This window comes from Marmota flaviventris, chromosome Y (assembly GCF_047511675.1).
Source record: "Marmota flaviventris isolate mMarFla1 chromosome Y, mMarFla1.hap1, whole genome shotgun sequence".
In the NCBI taxonomy this organism is placed as follows: domain Eukaryota; kingdom Metazoa; phylum Chordata; class Mammalia; order Rodentia; family Sciuridae; genus Marmota; species Marmota flaviventris.
In genome coordinates this window covers 13,710,430-13,729,841 of record NC_092519.1, presented here as the reverse complement: position 1 = coordinate 13,729,841, position 19,412 = coordinate 13,710,430, and the positions used below count along the sequence as shown (strand labels likewise).

The 19,412-nt window shown below is 33.1% G+C and overlaps 2 protein-coding genes across 10 annotated transcripts in view; one reads left to right on the top strand and one right to left on the bottom strand.

Moving 5' to 3' along the window:
• Window positions 1-865: 865 nt before the first annotated feature.
• LOC139703458 (lysine-specific demethylase 6A) overlaps window positions 866-19,412 on the bottom strand; it is a 188,852-nt gene continuing 170,305 nt past the window's right edge. For 7 of the 9 annotated variants that reach the window (XM_071606909.1, XM_071606916.1, XM_071606914.1 and 4 more), the window contains 3 exons: window positions 6,618-6,744; window positions 4,098-4,268; window positions 866-1,675 (listed from right to left, as the gene is read on the bottom strand). In XM_071606909.1, coding sequence (XP_071463010.1) covers window positions 1,646-1,675; window positions 4,098-4,268; window positions 6,618-6,744 — 328 coding nt within the window. In that variant the 3' untranslated portion in view covers window positions 866-1,645. Of the gene's footprint in view, window positions 1,676-4,097; window positions 4,269-6,617; window positions 6,745-7,813; window positions 8,254-19,412 lie in introns of those variants that run through there. The other 2 variants (XR_011705766.1, XM_071606913.1) reach the window with 2 other exon arrangements.
• Window positions 2,075-2,488, top strand: LOC139703516 (electron transfer flavoprotein regulatory factor 1-like). The gene is made up of 2 exons (XM_071607015.1): window positions 2,075-2,176; window positions 2,345-2,488. Exons 1-2 carry the CDS (start codon window positions 2,075-2,077, stop codon window positions 2,486-2,488), a joined length of 246 nt encoding a protein of 81 aa, XP_071463116.1.

The window sequence follows — 19,412 nt, the reverse complement described above, 5'->3', positions numbered from 1 at the left end:
TTCACTTAAGTTTCTTAAAAAACATTTAGAACAAGTGATAAAATGACAATACAGCTGGGTGTGGTTGCATGTCTGTAATCCCAGCAGCTCGGAGGCTGAGGTAGAAGGGTCATGATTTCAAAGCTAGCCTCAGCAATTTAAAGAGGCCTTCAGGAACTCAGTGAGACCCTGACTCTAAATAAAATACAAAAAAGGGTTGGGGATGTGGCTCAGTGGTTGAGTGCCCCTGGGTCCAGGCCCCAGTACTGCACTGTACTGTATCAAACCAAACAACAACAACAAAAACAGGTTTTTGTAGAACTTGTTAAAAATACCCCCAATCCCTTTTCTTTCCCTTCTATCATTTTGTCATCTAACTTTAAAAAATAAATCAGCTAATATGTTTAATTTCTAAAATAAGTCATCATTCTGAATATCTTTTCAATTTAAAAACCTCTAAATGAAAAATAAGATTTATCCAATTTATAATGTTCCCTTTAATATCCTTACTATTTTTACTGTTATTAAAAATACATTTGCCAGCAATTATTTATTGGCTATCATTGCAATAACAGCAACTTAATAAATGAGACTGAAAGACATAACTTTAAAAATAAACAAACTTTTTTTTTTTTGGTAAGCAATTCTTTTATAATAGGCACCTCAAAAACTATCGCAGATGTAAAAAATTTAAAAATTGTTTTGTTTATACAATTATATATTGATATTTCTGTATACACTATACATATGTGTGCATACTCACACATATAAAATACATGTATTCATTTGATTTGATATGAGCACAAACTGGGTTTTTTACAGAAAGGCTTTTTAAAACTCATAATGGTGGAAAAAACCTTTAAACATTAAACAATTTTAATACAAGTTTCTGTACAATGTAAGCAGTTTTATTTATACATAGAAAATGTAATAGGAGTAGTATTTAAAAGTACAGAACTCCTTGGTATTTAATGGCAAGTAAATCTGGAAAAAATAACAACATTCCATCCACAAATATTGTCAAGCAATAAATATGTATTTATATAAATAATTTAAATCTGTATCAAGATTAGAAAGAAAATCACAATCTGAATTTTATTCTTTAGTCTACACCTAATCCATTATCTTTGTATCTTGATGATTAATTTTTTTGTTTTATTTTGAAACCAAAGGATAATCATCATGGTCTCTAAACATTACAGGAAAATCAAAATGGTAAAAAACTTTCTCATCCAAATTTTTACATTAAAATAAAAAGTTGGTCCAAAATTTTAAAAAAATTTGTTAGTCATATTACAAAGAAATGACCACCTAGGACAGTATTTTTTATGCCAGGAAAATCCTGAAAGAGTAAAATACAGATGAAAATTTATCCATAAGCCTAAAATTGCAGACGTATTAAAAAAGGTTATTTTTTAAAGTTAGTTCTTACTGACAGCTCTGTCAGATATACATAAAACATGATGATGATAATTTTTCTGAAATACATCTGTGTCAGCTGAGTCTTGCAATAAAGGCAGTGCTCTTCTTGTCCAGTTGACTGACCCTCTATTCTTGGAACATTGCATAGACATAACTTTGAATCAGCAGTTTACGAAACAGCTATAAAACCAGTGATACAGGTATTTCCTGAAGAGCAGAAAGGTCTCATGTTCATGGAACAATTTTAAGATGAGGAAGATGATAATGAAGGAGCCTAAAAAGAAATATAAGGTTGTAAAATCATTTTGTTATATAAATTATTAAGAATGTTTGTAGCTCTTATCTATAAACAACATAACATTTTCATAAAGTAAGTTTGAAAAAAATCAGCAAATCTCAATAGTTTGCTAAGTAAGATGTTCTTCTTATCTATACTAGAATCTGTTTCCCATGACTCTTATACCGTTATCTCCACCATTTTTTATACTTCATCACTTAAGTCAAAAACTTTTGGGCGAAATCGCAGTGGTCAGAAGCTCTTAAGGCTGTAACAGCATAACCGAAAGTGCCAGAGTACAGCCACCGGGGTGCTTTGTTGTTTTACAGATTCTGAGGTTTGGAAATGGTGAAGTATGTTATGAATAAAAGTAGATTAATTTCCATTTAAACGAAAATGGCCAATTTTTTAAGAGAAGTACTGAATCTTTATAAAAATCTGCTGTACCTTGGATGGGACTATTTTAAAAGGCATTTGAAGGATGTTTTCCTTAAAAACAAAGATGTGGGGCTGGGGATGTGGCTGAAGCGGTAGCGCACTCGCCTGGCATGCGTGCGGCCCGGGTTCGATCCTCAGCACCACATACAAACAAAGATGTTGTGTCTGCCAAATACTAAAAAATAAATATTAAAAATTCTCTCTCTCTCTCTTAAAAAAAAAAAAAAAAAAGATGTGAAGGATCCAGAGAAGATCAAAGAACTTACGGAAGGAGGCGAATTTGTCATGAAAGAGCTAAAAGTCTTATACTTCCTTAGGAAATACAGAGCTACGAAACAATGCCATTATTCAGATATCAACAAAACTAAGTGATCATTACTACTACAAATCAGCTGAAAAATCAGTACCAACTGTTTTGTGTATGCCAAATATTCTAAGCTAGAATGGCAGAATATACATGTGTAAAAAAATACCTGAACTGTCCTGCTGAACCAAAACTAGTATGTTTCAACCGGATAACTAAGAGATATATCCACAATCCTTTATGCTCAATTTTTATTAAAATAATAAATTTATTTATTAAAATAATTTAGCTATACTATCACTTATAAATTAATAAGAACCCAGTAAGAAATTGTTTTCTAACTTAATAGGTTTTAGTCTGTTACTTTTAGCCAATTTCTTCCTTGTACTGACAAGAGAATGCCATTTAATGAGCAAAATAATTTCTTTATCTTTAAAATTTTTTTTTCCAGTTGTAGATGGACACAATATCTTTATTTTTATTTATTTATTTTTATGTGATGCTGAGGATCAAACTCAGGGCCTCATGCATGCAAGGCAAGCTACAACCCTAGCCAGCAAAATAATTTCTTAACACATTTATTCTCCTTACTTTTGGAGTACTTTTATTTTTGACCCAATTTGGTAACCTAAAGCACATATTAAAGGATGATTTTTTAAAAAATAACTCCCAGTAATGATTTAAATGTAGTTCTAGAAATAAAGATATGAAGATTACTTCTGACATTGACTTTGAAATAGCCTCCCAGTGATTGGCTTTATATAACTATTATTTCCATTATTAACTTTGCTGTTGACTCCCTTGGGCCTTAAAACATTTGTTGTGAATCAATTACCTTCTTTCACAAATGAAATAATAACCTTATTCTAAAAACACTTTTGGAATTTTATTAATTTGACAAATTTTTAAAAATACTTAAACTCTAGCCTTTTTACTACTAAAACAAAAGTTGATTTCAAAGTAACTGAAAAATTTCTTTAAATTCTCCTAATAACTTACTTATGATTATTCCTCATAAATTTTATATTCCATATAAGTTCTTTTCTTCCTCAAATAAGAGGTCATTAAATAAGAACCATTAGGAACTAAATTTTAAATTTAGAGCAAAAGGCCATAGGACAGTATTAACAACTCATGAATTATTTTCTGTATTTTTATTTATAAAAAGCCATTGAAAGCCAGAAATAAATGGTATATCAAAGAAATAGTCTTCCAAATTCAAAACTCTGCAACTGACTATAAATATTATTACATGGGTATTACATATTGAACCATTTAGTCAATGTTCAAATATTCACATAAGGTCAATACTTACAGGAATGATTACCTTTTAAATAAATAATTAGCTTGGAAAACAAGTGTATTTTATTTTTTTAAAAAATTATATTTTAGTTGAACACAATATTTTTTATTTCTGTGTGGTGCTGAGGATCGAACCCAGCACCCCGCACATGCCAGGCAAGCGCATTACCACTTGAGCCACATCCCCAGCCCGACATTTTATTAAGTAGGGAAAAATGTCAATTTCAAATTCATAAATTACTTTGAAGTATGAAGGAGAAGAATATTTTTCTTTATAACATATCTGTAAGATTAATATATTATTAACTTCTATTTACTAAGTAACACAAAACAAATACTACTGCTTCATAAACCAGCTATGTGGAATTCACTTACTAATGTAAATTGGTCATAGACTTGCATTAGATCCTCCATTTTGTACTGTTCTAGCACCACAAAATTTTCCAAATTTCCACTTGTTTTTCGCGCACAATCTTGGCAATGTACTATGTAGGTCCTCTGAGAATTGCTTTCATTAGTGACAAAAAGCAGATTAAAAACTTCCACCTATTTTTGTACAAGAGAAAAAAAGCAATAAATAGAGAAATCTGAATTTTAGCAAAATTTTTTTACTCATTGGTATCACCATGAAATAGTATTTTTACATGAAACTGTAGGCACTGATTTGGGTTAAATTCAAGTGCTTAAAAATCATACTTATATGTGTGAGATGCTATTTTGTACAACATCCAAAGGTAATGTTACATATTTAGAGACTAAGAACATTAACTCAAAGTTTGACGAAGAACAACCTCTTTTTATTTTATCCCAAATGATCAGGGTGCAATTAAATAAAAATGGTCATTATTTACCTTGTAGTATTTTTATAATAGTCTACCCTCATGTTTTTCTTCTCTTGTAGCCTGAACTCTAAAGGAGGTACTGTATTTTATTCATATTTTGATCTCTAGAGCATTTCACTAACACTGTGATACTGGGAATTGGAAAAAAGGCCCCAGCCTTTTTTGTATTCTAGAGACATGGTCTTGCTGAGTTGCTGGTGCCTCACTTTTGCTGAGGCTGGATTTGAACTCATGATTCTCCTGCTCAGCATTCCAAGCTAAGATTAAAAGTATGTACCACTGCACCTGATACAACTGTGTTAATAAGAGTAAAATAACAAAAAACTTGAGTAATTATAATCACTGTCTTTCAAGAATAGGAAACCTAGGTAAGTAACAAACTGTGTTCAAACTGTGTTCAAGCAAGTACAAAAAGAAGTGTATTTGTGAGCATATATATAAGAAGATAACAATTCATCTTTTAGACAAAGATTGATGAATTACAAAGGCTCAATCAGGATAAAGGATATTTATGGTACATAATAGCTGTTTCTATTTTCAATATTGGAAAGAGATCTGTTCAATTTCAGAAGCAAAGCACTAACCAGAATTTATTTGGTCTCATAATAAAAGACTCTTGTTGTAGTCTAGTGGCCTGAGTTAAAAATTTGTTATCTCCGGTTTGTCACTGTTCTCCACTTCATTAACTGTCTTGTTATTATACTTGTTACATACTTTTCAACCTCTCCTTTTTCTTTTGCATTTTTAGGGCTACCTTATAGTCTAGTCTCTTCATTACAAAACATATCTTAAGAACATTCCAACCATCTCCCAATGGATCATTTTGCTTTCTATCCAAATACTCTCCAATTTTCAATAACTTCTCTCTTTCAAATGTATATCTTGGTCTTTTGTTCAAAAAGCTTACAGTGAGTTTTAATTTTTCAGAATAAATAATAAATGCTTTTCAATGAATCATGATGATCTGGTGAGATACATTCAGCCTACCCTTAAAAGACTTTTAAGAATTTATAGTCTATTTTTTAGGTCCAGTGGATTGACTGCTCAACTTTACTAAAAACCCTAGTATTTCTCCATTCCTAGAGTGTTTTCAAAGCCTAATTGATGTTCTATAAACCTCCAACCTTAGCCATTTTTGACAGTTGGAAGTTAGCACAACCTTCAAAGAGATTTAATTTTTAATAAGTCTGTATGGTCATGACATGCCAAAGTTAGAAGAAAATGACTTTCCTCACTGTTTAATAATTTGTATATATTTTCAGTTTCATATTCATTGTATTTGTGTCATAATTATTGTATGAATGTTTATAATCTGTCACCTACAAGTAAAATGTAAGATCCTTAAAAGTACCCACCACACATTTGTTTCTATACATCTTTCAACAGAAAAATGAACAAATACAAATTAAATATCCCTTACAGATATTAGAAATTTGAGATTTTGGAATATTTGCATATACCTAAAGATACCTTCGGCCCAAGTCTAAATGCAAAATTCATTTATATCTTAGATACGCACTACACATATAGACAAAAAGCAATTCTATACACTATTTTTACTGTGCCCATGTTTTTACTAAAGCCCTTAATGTTAAGTATGGGATTTTCCACATGTGACGTCATGTCAATAATCATAAAATTTAAAATTTGGATCATTTCAGATATTGTATTAGGGCTATCCACTTAATATATGGACTTAATACTATCTTCCAGGAATAAATATGGCTTGTTGACATCTATACTCTTACTATGCATTCTTTGTACTTTAAAATCTGAGATGATTATTATCTGCTAAGCATCTATTACATGAATGTGTTTGTAGGAGATTTCTAAGTTAATACATGTATCACTGAAATGTTTTACCTTCAGATAAGAATTTATCATGGTAGCCATAATAGCTGGTTCCAGTAAAAATCATTACAAAACGGTATAGGCAAATTTGTAAATAAGAAAAAGAGAAGAGTGGGGAGGTGATGAAAGGGGAAAGGAGGAACAGACAACAGAACTTAGAAAAGCCAAAACAAAACAACAAAAATAAGAACAATTTACTTACCTCACAGATGCTACAGTAATGAGCTGGTTCATTTTTTGTCCGTCCATGCCATAAAATCTCTTTTCCTGCTGCAACAAGAGCTTCTCTCAATGACTGACATTGTTTTAGAATTTTCAGAAGACAATATCTAACATGGAGAAAAATTATGAGAGCAATATTATATTAAAAAATAATATGCCAATTAAATTATATAAACTAATATACAAAATAAGTCTATTATCAAATGAGAATGATTCAATTATGGCAGAGAACAATGATTAAAAGAAAAGATTTTGGGTAAAGATTAATTAAACATTATGTTTAAGACTTAATGCTTAGGCTAATCTTATTCACAGGTAAGAATTTTTGAATGTATCAAATAGCTTAAAAAATACTAAAAAAAAAGGTAGTATTGATGTTTCCTCAAATTTTTAGTTTTGTGTATTTTAGTATAACAAGAATTCAATATAAAAAAACCTAAACCCCCCAATTAAGTATTTAAATGTCAGGATGGAAACAGACACTGGGTTGGATACAACTTGGGCTGATTCTTTTTTTTTTTTTCTTTTTAGTATTTATTTTTTAGTTTTAGATGGACACAATATCTTTATTTTTTATTTTTATGTGATGTTGAGGATCAAACCCAGTGCCCTGCGCATGCCAGGCAAGCACACTACCGCTTGAGCCACATCCCTAGCCCTTTAGGCTGATTCTTTACTGACTCTTCCTGAGAAGAGTGTGTTTATCACCATAATCTTTTTTTTTTTTTTTAAGTTGTTGATAGACCTTTTATGTTCTTTATTTATGCATGCAGTGCTGAGAATCAAACTCAGTGCCTCACACATGCTAGGCTAATGCTCTACCACTGAGCCACAACCCCAGCCCTGTCACCAGAATCTTATTAGATGATAAGCAAATTAAAGAAGCAAGAGATGTCCTGCCTTCTCCATGTGGAAAAAGTAACCCTATACGTAGTAATAACTATGTGAACAATAAACTTTCCGCCACCTGTTAACCCAGAATTGAGTTCACTTGGAGTAATACAGGGCTGCATTTATGCTTAAGCATATGCTCTGTTCACTAAATTACAGTCCCAGTAAAAAATTTTTATTTTTATTCTTCAAAATTAGTATGAGAGCAATATTTCAAAAGAAATTGAGATAATTACTTCACTGTAGTTTTGATTTGTATTTCTCTGATAGTGATTTTTTCCATATATTTATTTCAGATATTGGTCATCTGTATGTCTTCTTTTGAGAAATATGAATTAAAAGATATATGGCCCATTCTTCAATGAAGTCATCTAATTTTGCTATGGAATGTTTTTAGGTTCCTTGTCCAAAAATATCTTGCCTAGTCTAATGTCTTAAAGCATTTCCTTGTTTCTGCTAGTAGTATGATAGCACCCAGTCTCACATTTGAGATTTGAGTCTTTAATCCACTTTGAGTTGTTTTTTGTAACCGGTTAAGAGACTGGGGTCCAATGTCATTCTTTTCCATGTAGATATCCAATTTTCTCAGCAACATTAATTGAAAAGACAGTCTTTTTACTGATGAATATTCTTATTAGCACCTTTGTTGAAAATCATTTGGCTATAAGTTGGAATTATTTTGGGGCACTCAATTCATGTACTGAGAGAACAATCTTGTCTTGTAGCTATTAAAAAAAAAAAAAAAGATAACAAATTTTGGTGAGAATGTGGAGAAAGAGAACCCTTGGCAGGAAAGTGATTGACTAAAGCCATTATGAAAAACAATATGGAGGTTTTCAAAAAATCAATTGAAAATTTAAAACAGAACTATTGTAGGACCCAACAATCCATCACCCAGATAAATCCAAAGGAAATAAAATCAATCTGTTAAGGAGATATCTGTACTCCAAGGTTTACTATGGCACTACTCACAAAAGCCAAGAAAGGGAAAAAACCTATTCATCAACTGATGACTGGATGAGGAAAATGTTGATATACACACAATGGAATATTACTATTCAGCTATAAAAAAGAATGAAATCCTGTCATTGTGTTAACAAGGATAGAACTATACATTCTTTTGTTAAGTGAGATAAGCCAGGTATATAAAGACAAAGACCACATGATCTCACTTGTGTTGGAATATTAAAAAGTCGATTTCATCAGAGTAGAACGGTTATCAGAGGCTGAGCAGAGTAAAAAGAAGGTAGGGAAGGGAAAAAAAGTAGATTAATGCATAGCAAGTTACAATTAGGAGCAAAAAGTTCTGGTATGTCACAGTTGGTGACTATATTTAACAATACTCAACTTACACTAATACTATAAGAAAGGACTTTGAAAGTTTTCACCATAAATAAATAAACAATGTTTGAGAAGACAGTATATTTAACCTGATTTAAACAAGCAATGTACACATTGATTCATCACATACTGATACATAAAAACAAAAATTGAATATATCAGAAGAATACTAAGAGTAAATTTAATGTAAAAAATAAATGCTAAAAAAAGTCTGGAATAGCTGCTGCTTCTGCTGCTTCTTAATCATTAGAATCAATCATGATTAACATGAACTTAACAAACTGCATTATCTTGTGGAAGGATATAAGATCCCTGAGAATACAAGGGGATAGAGCTTGATTATTTATGTACCTTATAAACAGATCAGTAAGGATGTACTTCTTGTTTGTCTGCTAAAGTGAAAGTATGGTGAAAAAGCAATGTTTAGTACTGCCTGCATAATAAATACCAAATGATGATTTTTCTCAAGCATCTGGTACTGCAACTGCAACGGGAGTCACCATTTAGTCAAGTTTACAACCAACTGTGGCCATCCTCCAAGATACACCTGTCTTTTGCAAAGTGTGCAATCACCCACACCCGGCATCTTTCAAATCCTAAATGGTAGCATCTCTGCAAATCCTTCAGGAATGCAGTATTGATTTTTGCTATTTTTTTTGCATAGGTAGAGGGAGTTCTAGGCAATTGCATTTTACCTTCCTGTACAAAATCATCTTCCCAGTACAGTTGAAGACCAAAAGGAGGAAAGTAGGTCTATTTCACTCATATATTCAGTATAAATTCAGTGACCCACTAGGTCCACCTTGATATGGAACTGAACTATACTATATTGGTCTTATGGTCTCCATGATCCTCTCTCTGACTAGTAAACCAAAATATTCTTTTTGTCTCCTAGAATTCAGAGACAGTGCCTAATAATGCCAAGGTATGAATATTTCTTTTTCCCTAATGCTAAGTCTGTAGGCCTCAATGGTAGAGACAGGGAGAAAAAAATTAACAGTATAAATACTTGGCAATACAGTAAGAGTACATCCTTATATTGATCCAGCACTGGTGCAAGTCAAAAAATTGATTGCACTGATAATGCTATTTTTGAGTTGAGATACAGTTTGTGGGCTGGGGTTGTAGCTCAGCAGTAGAGTACTGACCTAGCATGTGTGAGGCCCTGGGTTTGATCCTCAGCACCACATAAAAATAAATAAATAAAATAAAGGCATTGTATCCAACTACAACTAAAAAAAATAAGTACAAAAAAAAAAAAAGAGTTGTGTTCACTTGAAATAGTGCTCTTCCACTTAAACAAAAAAAAAAAAAAAAAAGAGAGAGAGATTTGGCAGAGGTTCTGTATATTTCGTTTCCAGAAACAACATGATCAGCTGGTGAATTACATAGGTCTCTGTAATTATAATAATCCTGTGCTCTTCTTACTTTTGATGATTAAGTGCCTCCACTTGACCTATTTCCCCAGCATCCTATTTACCCCATTCTGTTCAGTTTCACAATTCAGGATCTAAAGAAAGAAATAATCACTGAATTTTTCCATGATGTTGGGAATCTTCTCTCAATTTTATTACTCATGCTAACATCCTAATCTCTCCCATGTATTTAATTTTTTTCCTCTAAAGTACACTATGGTGAATCCGGAATTTCACGTTACTTACTGTGGGGCACATTTCAGTCAATAAACTAAACAAACTAGAAACTCTGACAAGTCCAAGATTGAGAAGCCAACATCTCATGAGAGGATCTTGCAAAATCCCATGGCAAAGTAGGAATAAATGCATGTAAATGTAAGAGAGGGCTAAACTTACTTTGAAAACTGGATCTATTGCTCCACCACACATTCTCTGCCATGATGTTCAGTATTACCTCAGGCCCAAAATTATGGAGTTAAGTCACCATGAACTGAAACTGCTGATATTATGGCCCAAAATAAACTATTCCTCTTGTAAATTGATATATGTCAGGTATTTTGTCATAGTAACAGACAACTGACTTATACAATAACTCCTGAGATAATAAACCCACTCTCACATTCACCTCTTAAAGGTCCTACTTTGCAATTCTGTTGCATGGGGATTAAGTTTCTGACACATATATTTTGAGACACATTAAAGGAAGAGGAAATTGAAATGTTTCACAGATAATAATCATTTTTTGCTCAATTCTTCTGATTTAAATGTTAATCTCAATTTAAAAAGTGCTTTTACTGAAACGTCTAGTGCTTATCTAGGTTTTGCTGCCTTGACAACGTGACTCAAAATTAACTGTTATATATCATAAATAAGATGTAACAAATATGATCATATGGTATTTCACAACAGAAATACTAAGTATATACAAAGGTTAACAATTAATGGGAGAAAAAGAAATTTCTTAAATAAGAGTTGAGAGACTTCCAATAGTAGATGTAATTAAATCAAATGAAACAATCAAATGAAGGGCTATAAACACTTCTATTAAGAAACAGTTTACAAAACAATAACCTAATTCTATACCTAGAAAGTAGAGAAATAGCAAATTAAACTAAATCTGTCATAAGGAAAGAAATAAACATTAAATTTAAGACTGAAGGAAATAAAAAACAAAAACATTGACATAGTTTTGGGCAGAATAATTAACAAAGTGGGAGTCTCAAATTATTAAAATTGGAAATGAAAGTAGAAACACTGTTATACAATTTTTGGAATAAAAAGGATTACAACAGAATTTTAAGAACATTAATATACCCATTAATCAGATAATCCAGATGAAGTAAATTCCTAGAAATGTACAAACTATCAAAACTGACTTAAGTTTCAAATCAAGGCATATCAAATAAAATACTGCATAAGTAATCATGCAGTTACCTACAACAAATATCAACATAACATTGGAAGACTTTAACAACGTTATCAAAGACAGTACATGAATGCAAGAGGGGTTAATTAATTTCCCAAACACCAGAAATAAATGACTTCACTAATGCATCCTACTAAACAAATTGGTTATTTCCAAACTCAATCTATGAAGGTGAAATTATTATATCAAAGCAACTAAAGATATCACACAGAAATTGCAGACCAATATTCTTTATAAATATGCAAAGATCCTCAAAAAATCTGACTCCTACAATCTGACTCTTCTAACACATTAGAAGAAATATACATCGTGAATTCTTGTCCTAAGAATTCAAAGATATTTCAAAATGTGAAAACAAACCAATGTAATTATATTATGAAGGAAAAATAAACTCGACATCATTTCAATCAATGCTGAGCAAGAATCTGACAAATTCTGTCTAAATTGATGCAAAAGGGAAGTTCCTAAAAAACAAAACAAAAAAAGACATATATGAAAATCCACACTTCATATCACACTAAAACTTTTAGCTGCAAGATGAGGAGTAAATTGAGGATGGCACTTTGACCACTTTTTTTCTTTATCATTAATGAAGTTAGGACTAACCACAGCATGTAACCAAGAGAAAGAAATTAAAAGCATCCAAATTAGAAAGGGATTAAAAAGTTATCACTTCACAGACGACAAATCTTATATTTTAAAAATCCCCAAGAACATAGATTTTATATATATTGAAGTTATATATATTTAAGTTGCAAGCTGGGCGTGTCTGTAATCCCAACATCTCAGGAGCCTAAGGGAGGAGGACTGGGGGTTCAAAGCCATCCTCAGCAACTCAGTGAAATCCTGTCTCAAGTAAAATATTTAAAAAAGGGCTGGGGATGTGGCCTCAGTGGTTAAGCAACCTTGAGTTCAATCTCTAGTACCCTCTCCCTCTGCAAAAAAACACAATTGCAGAACACATATCATAATGGAAAATTCAATTGTATTCTACATATAAAAAATGAACAAGTGTGGAGGCTGTGGCTGTGGCTCAGTGGTACAGCACTTGCCTGGCATGTGTGAGGCATTGGGTTCAATTCTCAGGCCAGCATGTAAGTAAATGAATAAAATAAAAAGGTTATCAACATCTAAAAAAAATATTTAAAAAAACAGTGATTCTCAGCACATTGATTATTTTGACTAAAATAATGATTTTTTTTTTTAAATTCAGAAGTTATAAAACTTGTATTAAAACATGTCCAGAGCCTGGGGAGATAGCTCAGTTGGTAAAGTGCTTCCCTTGCATGCACAAAGCCCTGGGTTTAATCTCTAGTATCATCAAATAAACAAAAAATAACATCCAGGATCTTTATTGTTTATTGTTATTATTTTCCACATGTAATATGAATTGAACAGTACACTTTTGAACAAACTGCACTTTGAAGAAATTGAGATAGCAAGAAAAAAATTAAAAAATTCCTAGAATCTAATGAAAATGGAAGCAACATATCAGATTATGTGGGATACAACAAAAGCAGTACTAAAGAAGGCCTTTACAACAATGATTGTCTGTATTACAATAAAGAGATATCAAATAAATAGCATAAGACAATCCAAACCCATGGAAAAAGAACAAACAAACCACAAAATTAGTGGAAGGAAACAAATGATAAAGATTGCAGCAAGCAAGGCAGACGGAAGGCCCGGCCTGTAGTGCTCGCTCTGCAAGGTGCAGACGGAAGGCGCGCAGAACAGAGGCTTTGCTTGCAGGTCACCAGACCAAGCTCTGGACACAGCACAAGGTAACCCCAACTCCCCAACCTCACCAAACACCCTATGCGGGTAATAGACAGAATACATCTTGGAAAACCTTACTGGCCATCTATAGGTGGGTGTGGCTACCAGCATGGTTTTGCAGCTGATCAGAGACAACAGTCACACAGAGCTGGAAAGATACGTGAGTAATATGAAAAGACAAGGAAAGAAAGGACCACAAACAATGCTGGACAAGTTAACATTAGAAGAGGAATGTCAGATAAAGATTTCAGTATATACAAGGTTCAGATGACATGAGTCTTAATGGAGACATTAGACAGCAAATGCAGACAATGAAAATTCACTTTGACAATGAATTACATAAACAAATCCAAGAAGCAAAAGATCAACTTTACAGGGAGATAGAGGTCATTAAAACAACAACAACAACAAAAAAAAAAAAAACAGAAATCCTGGAAATGAAGGAAATTATAAATCAAATTAAAAACTCAAATGAGAGCATCATCAGTAGAGTAGACCAATTAGAGGTCAGAACATCAGACAACGAAGAGAAAATATATCATCTTGAAAAGAGCCTAAACAACTCAGAAAAGCTGATAAGAAACCATGAACAGTACATCCAAGAAATCTGGGATACCATAAAAAGACCAATTTAAGGGTTATTGGGATAGAGGAAGGTATAGAGGTCCAAATCAAAGGAATGGGCAATCTGTTCAATGAAATAATTTTAGAAAACTTTCCAGGCATGAGAATGAAAGAATGAAATAATGAAGACATGAAGAATGAGACGGAAATCCAAATCCTAGAAGCCTACAGGACGCCGAATGTACAAAACCCCAAGAGACCCATGCCAAGATACATTATAATGAAAATGTCCAACATACAGAACAAGGAGAGAATTTTAAAAGCTACAAGAGAAAGGAGGCAGATTACATTTAGGGGTAAACCAATTAGGTTAATGGCTGATTTTTCATCATAGACACTGAAAGCTAGAAGATCCAGGAACAACGTATTTCAAACGCTGAAAGATAATGGGTTCCAACCAAGAATCTTGTATCCAGCAAAATTAAGCTTCAGGTTTGACAATGAAATAACAACCTTCCACATAAACAAAAGTAAAAAGAATTTGCAGCTAGAAAACCGGCTCTACAAAGCGTCTTGGGCAAAACATTACATGAAGAGGAAATGAAAAACAACAACGAAAACCAACAGTGGGAGATACTACAGTAAGGAGAAAAACTAATCAAAGAGGAAAAACAAATCAAGTTAAATAACAAAAATAAACAAACATGGCTGGAAGTACAAACCATATCTCAATAGTAACCCTAAATGTTAATGGCATAAACTCATCAATCAAAAGTCATAGGTAGCAGACTGGATAAAAAAAACAGATCCAACAATATGCTGCCTACAGGAGACTCATCTGATAGGAAAAGACATACACAGACTGAGGGTGAAAGGTTGGGAAAAATCATACCACTCACATGGACCACGGAAGCAAGCAGGGGTGTCCATACTCATATCAAATAAAATAGACTTCAAGCCAAAGTTAATCATAAGAGATAAAGAAGGACACTACATACTGCTAAAGGGAATCATTCATCAACAAGACATAACAATCATTAATATATATGCCCCAAACAATGGTGCAGCTATGTTCATCAATCAAACTCTTCTCAAGTTCAAGAGACAAATGGACCACAACACAATAATCATGGGAGATTTTAACACACCTCTCTCACCACTGGGCAGATCTTCCCAACAAAAATTGAATTAAGAAACTATAGACCTCAATAACCAATAACATAGACTTAATCACATGGATATACTTTTTTCTCAGCAGCTCATGGATCCTTCTCGAAAAAAGACCATATATTATGCCATAGGGCAACTCTTAGCAAATATAAAGGAGTAGAGTAGAGATATTACCATTCATTTTATCTAATCATAATGGAATGAGATTGGAAATCAACAATAAAATAAGGAAGAAAAATTCCTACATCACTTGGAGAATGAATAATATGCTACTGAATGAATAATGGTTACAGAAGACATCAAAGAGGAAATTTAAAAATTCTTAGAGATAAATGAAAACACAGGCACAACATATCAAAATCTATGGGACACTATGAAAGCAGTACTAAGAGGAAAATTCATTGCATGGAGTTCATTCCTCAAAAAAAGAAAGAGCCAACAAATAAATGATCTCACACTACATCTCAAAGCCCTAGAAAAAGAAGAGCATATCAGTAGCAAATGCAGTAGAAGGCAAGAAATAACCAAAATCAGAGCTGAAATCAAAATAAAAGAAACTGAAAAAACTGACAAAACTAAAAGTTGGTTCTTTGAAAAAATAAATAAGATTGACAGACCCTTAGCCAGGCTAACGAAGAGAAAAGAGAGAACCCAAATTACTAGCATACGGGATGAAAAAGGCAATATTACAACAGACATCTACAGAAATACAGAAGATAATTATAAATTATTTTGAAACCTTATACTCCAATAAAATAGAAGATAGTGAAGTCATAGATAAATTCCTTAAGTCATATGATCTGCCCAGATTGATTCAGGAAGATATACACAAACTTAAACAGATCAATATCATGTAAGAAATAGAAGAAGCAATCAAAAGATTATCAACCAAGAAAAGCCCAGGACCGGACGGATATACTGCAGAGTTTTACAAGACTTTTAAAGAAAAACTAATACCAATACTCTTCAAACTATTTCAGGAAATAGAAAAAGAGGGAAAACTTACAAATTTCATTCTGTGAGGCCAATATCACCCTGATTCCAAAACCAGACAAAGACACTTCAAAGAAAGAAAATTTCAATAGGAAAGCCAGCAGAATACAACAGACACTAGTATAGCAATATGTAAAACAGTGGATGTGTAACCGATGTGATGCTGCAATCTGTATACGGGGTAAAAATGGGAGCTCATAACCCACTTGAATCAAAGTGTGAAATATGATTTGTCAAGAACTATGTAACGTTTTGAACAACCAACAATAAAAATTAAAGAAAAAAAAAAGAAAATTTCAGACCAATATCTCTCAGAGAATATAGATGCAAAAATCCTCAATAAAATTCTGGCAAATCGGATGCAAAAACATATCAAAAAGATCATACACTATGATCAAGTGGGTTTCATCCCCATGGAAATCAATAAATGTAATTCACCACTTAAGATAAGAACCATATGATCATCTCACTAGACGTAGAAAAAGCATTCGACAAAATACAGCATCCCTTTACATTTAAAACATTAGGAAAAACTAGGGATAACAGCAACTTACCTAAACATTGTAAAAGCTATCTACGCTAAGCCTGAGGCCAGCATCATTCTAACAGAGAAAAACTGAAGGCATTCCCTCTAAAATCTGGAACAAGACAGGGATGCCCTACTCTTACCACTTCTATTCAACACAGTTCTTGAAACACTAGCCAGAGCCATTAGAGAGACGAAAGAAATTAAAGGCATAAATATAAGCAAGAAAAGAAGCACTTAAAACTAGCACTGTTTGCTGATATGATCCTATACCCTGCAGATCCAAAAAGTTCTACCAAGAAACTTCTAGAACTAGTAACTGAATTCAGCAAAGTGGCAGGATATAAAATCAATACCCCTAAATCAAAGGCATTCCTGTGTATCAGTGACAAATTCTCTGAAACGGAAATGAGGAAAACTACCCCATTCAAAATATCCTCAAAAAAGAAAAAATACTTGGGAATCAACTTAACAAAAGAGGTGAAAGATCTATACAATGAAAACTATAGAACCCTGAAGAGAGAAATAGAAGACCTTAGAAGATGGCAAAATATACCTTGCTCATGGATAGGCAGAATTAATATTATTAAAATGGCCATATTACCAAAAGCACTCTACAAATTCAATGCGATTCCGATCAAAATCCCAAGGGCATTCCTCACAGAAATAGCAAAAGCAATTATGAAATTCATCTGGAAAAATAAGAGACCCAGAATAGCTAAAGCAATTCTAAGCAGGAAGAGTGAAACAGGTGATATTGCTATACCAGATCTTAAACTATACTACAGAGCAATAGTAACAAAAACAGCATGGTACTGGTACCAAAACAGGCGGGTGGACCAATGGTACAGAATAGAGGACACAGAGACCAACCACAAAATTACAACTACCTTATATTAGACAAAGGTGCTAAAAGCATGCAATGGAGAAAGGATAGCATCTTCAACAAATGGTGCTGGGAGAAATGGGAATCCACATGCAACAAAATGAATCTGAATCCCCATCCCTCACCATGCACAAAAGTAAACTCAAACTGGATAAAATCTAGGAATCAAACCAAACTCTGCATCTAATAGAAGAAAAAGTAGGCCCTAATCTCCATCACGTGTGGTTAGGCCCCAAGTTCCTTAATAAGACACCTATAGCACAAGAATTAAAACCAAGAATCAACAAATGGGATGAATTCAAACTAAAAAGATTTTTCTCAGAAAGAGAAATAATAATATGTGAAGCGAATAGGGAGCCTACATACTGGGAACAAATTTTTATCCTTCACACATCATAAAGCTCTAATCTCTAGGATATACAAAGAATTCAAAAAGTTAAACAAGGAAAAAACAAATAACCCAATCAACAAATGGGCCAAGGACCTGAACAGACACTTCTCAGAAGAGGATATACAATCAAACAAAAAATTCATGAAAAAATGCTCACTGTTGCTAGCAATCAGAGAAATGCAAATTAAAACTACTCAAGATACCATCTCACTCCAGTAAGAATGGCAGCCATTATGAAGTCAAACAACAACAAATGCTGATGAGGATGAGGGGAAAAAGGTACACTCATACATTGCTGGTAGGACTGCAAATTGGTGCAGATAATTTGGAGAGCAGTGTGGAGATTCCTTGGAAAATGGGAATGGAACCACCAAATGACCCAGCTATTCCTCTTCTCAGAGTATACTCAAAAGACCTAAAAACGGTATACTACAGGGACACAGCCACACCAATGTTTATAGCAGCACAATTCACAATAGCTAAGACTGTGGAGCCAACCTAGATGTCCTTCAATGGATGAATGGATTAAAAAATGTGGTCTTTATACACAATGGAATATTACTCAACACTAAAAAATAACAAGATCATGGCATTTGCAGGGAAATGGATGGCATTAGAGTAGATTATACTAAGTGAAGTTAGCCAATCCCAAAAAAACAAATGTCGAATGTCTTCTCTGGTATAAGGGAGGTGACTCAAAATGGGGTAGGGAGGAAGAACATGAGAAGAAAATTACCTTTAGATAGGGAAGAGAGGTCGGAGGGAAAGGGAGAGAGAATGGGAATTGCAAGGAAGATGGAAGGAGACCCCCTTCTTTATACAGAATACAGGATGATGATGTGAGGGAAAAAAAAAATAAGAAGGGGTCACATTAGATTGGGAAGAGAGAAGGATGGGAGGGGAGGGGTGGAGAAGGGGGAATGGAAAGACAGCAGAATAAAACAGACATTATTATTGCTGTGGGTATATACATGACTGCATGACCAATGTGATTCTGCAATCTGTACACTCAGAAAAATGAGAAGTTATACCCCATCTGATTCAAATGCATGATATGTCAAGATCTGTTACACTGTTATGTGTAACCAATTAAAACAAATAAAAAAAAGAGAAAAGACTGCAGCAAAAACAAAAGAACAATTTAAAGCATCAATGAGACAAAGAGCTGCTTGAAAACACACAGGCAGGCATCATAGTACCTGAATTAAAAATATAGTATAAAACCACCATTTTAACAAAAACTGTACTAAACTGGCATGAAAGTAGACCTGTAGATGCATGGAACATAATGAAAATGCAAAAATAAAACCTGCCTTGACAGCCATCTGATTCTAGGCAAAGGGATATCTTGATAGTCTCTTTCATAAATTGTGTTAAGAAAACTGGAGATATA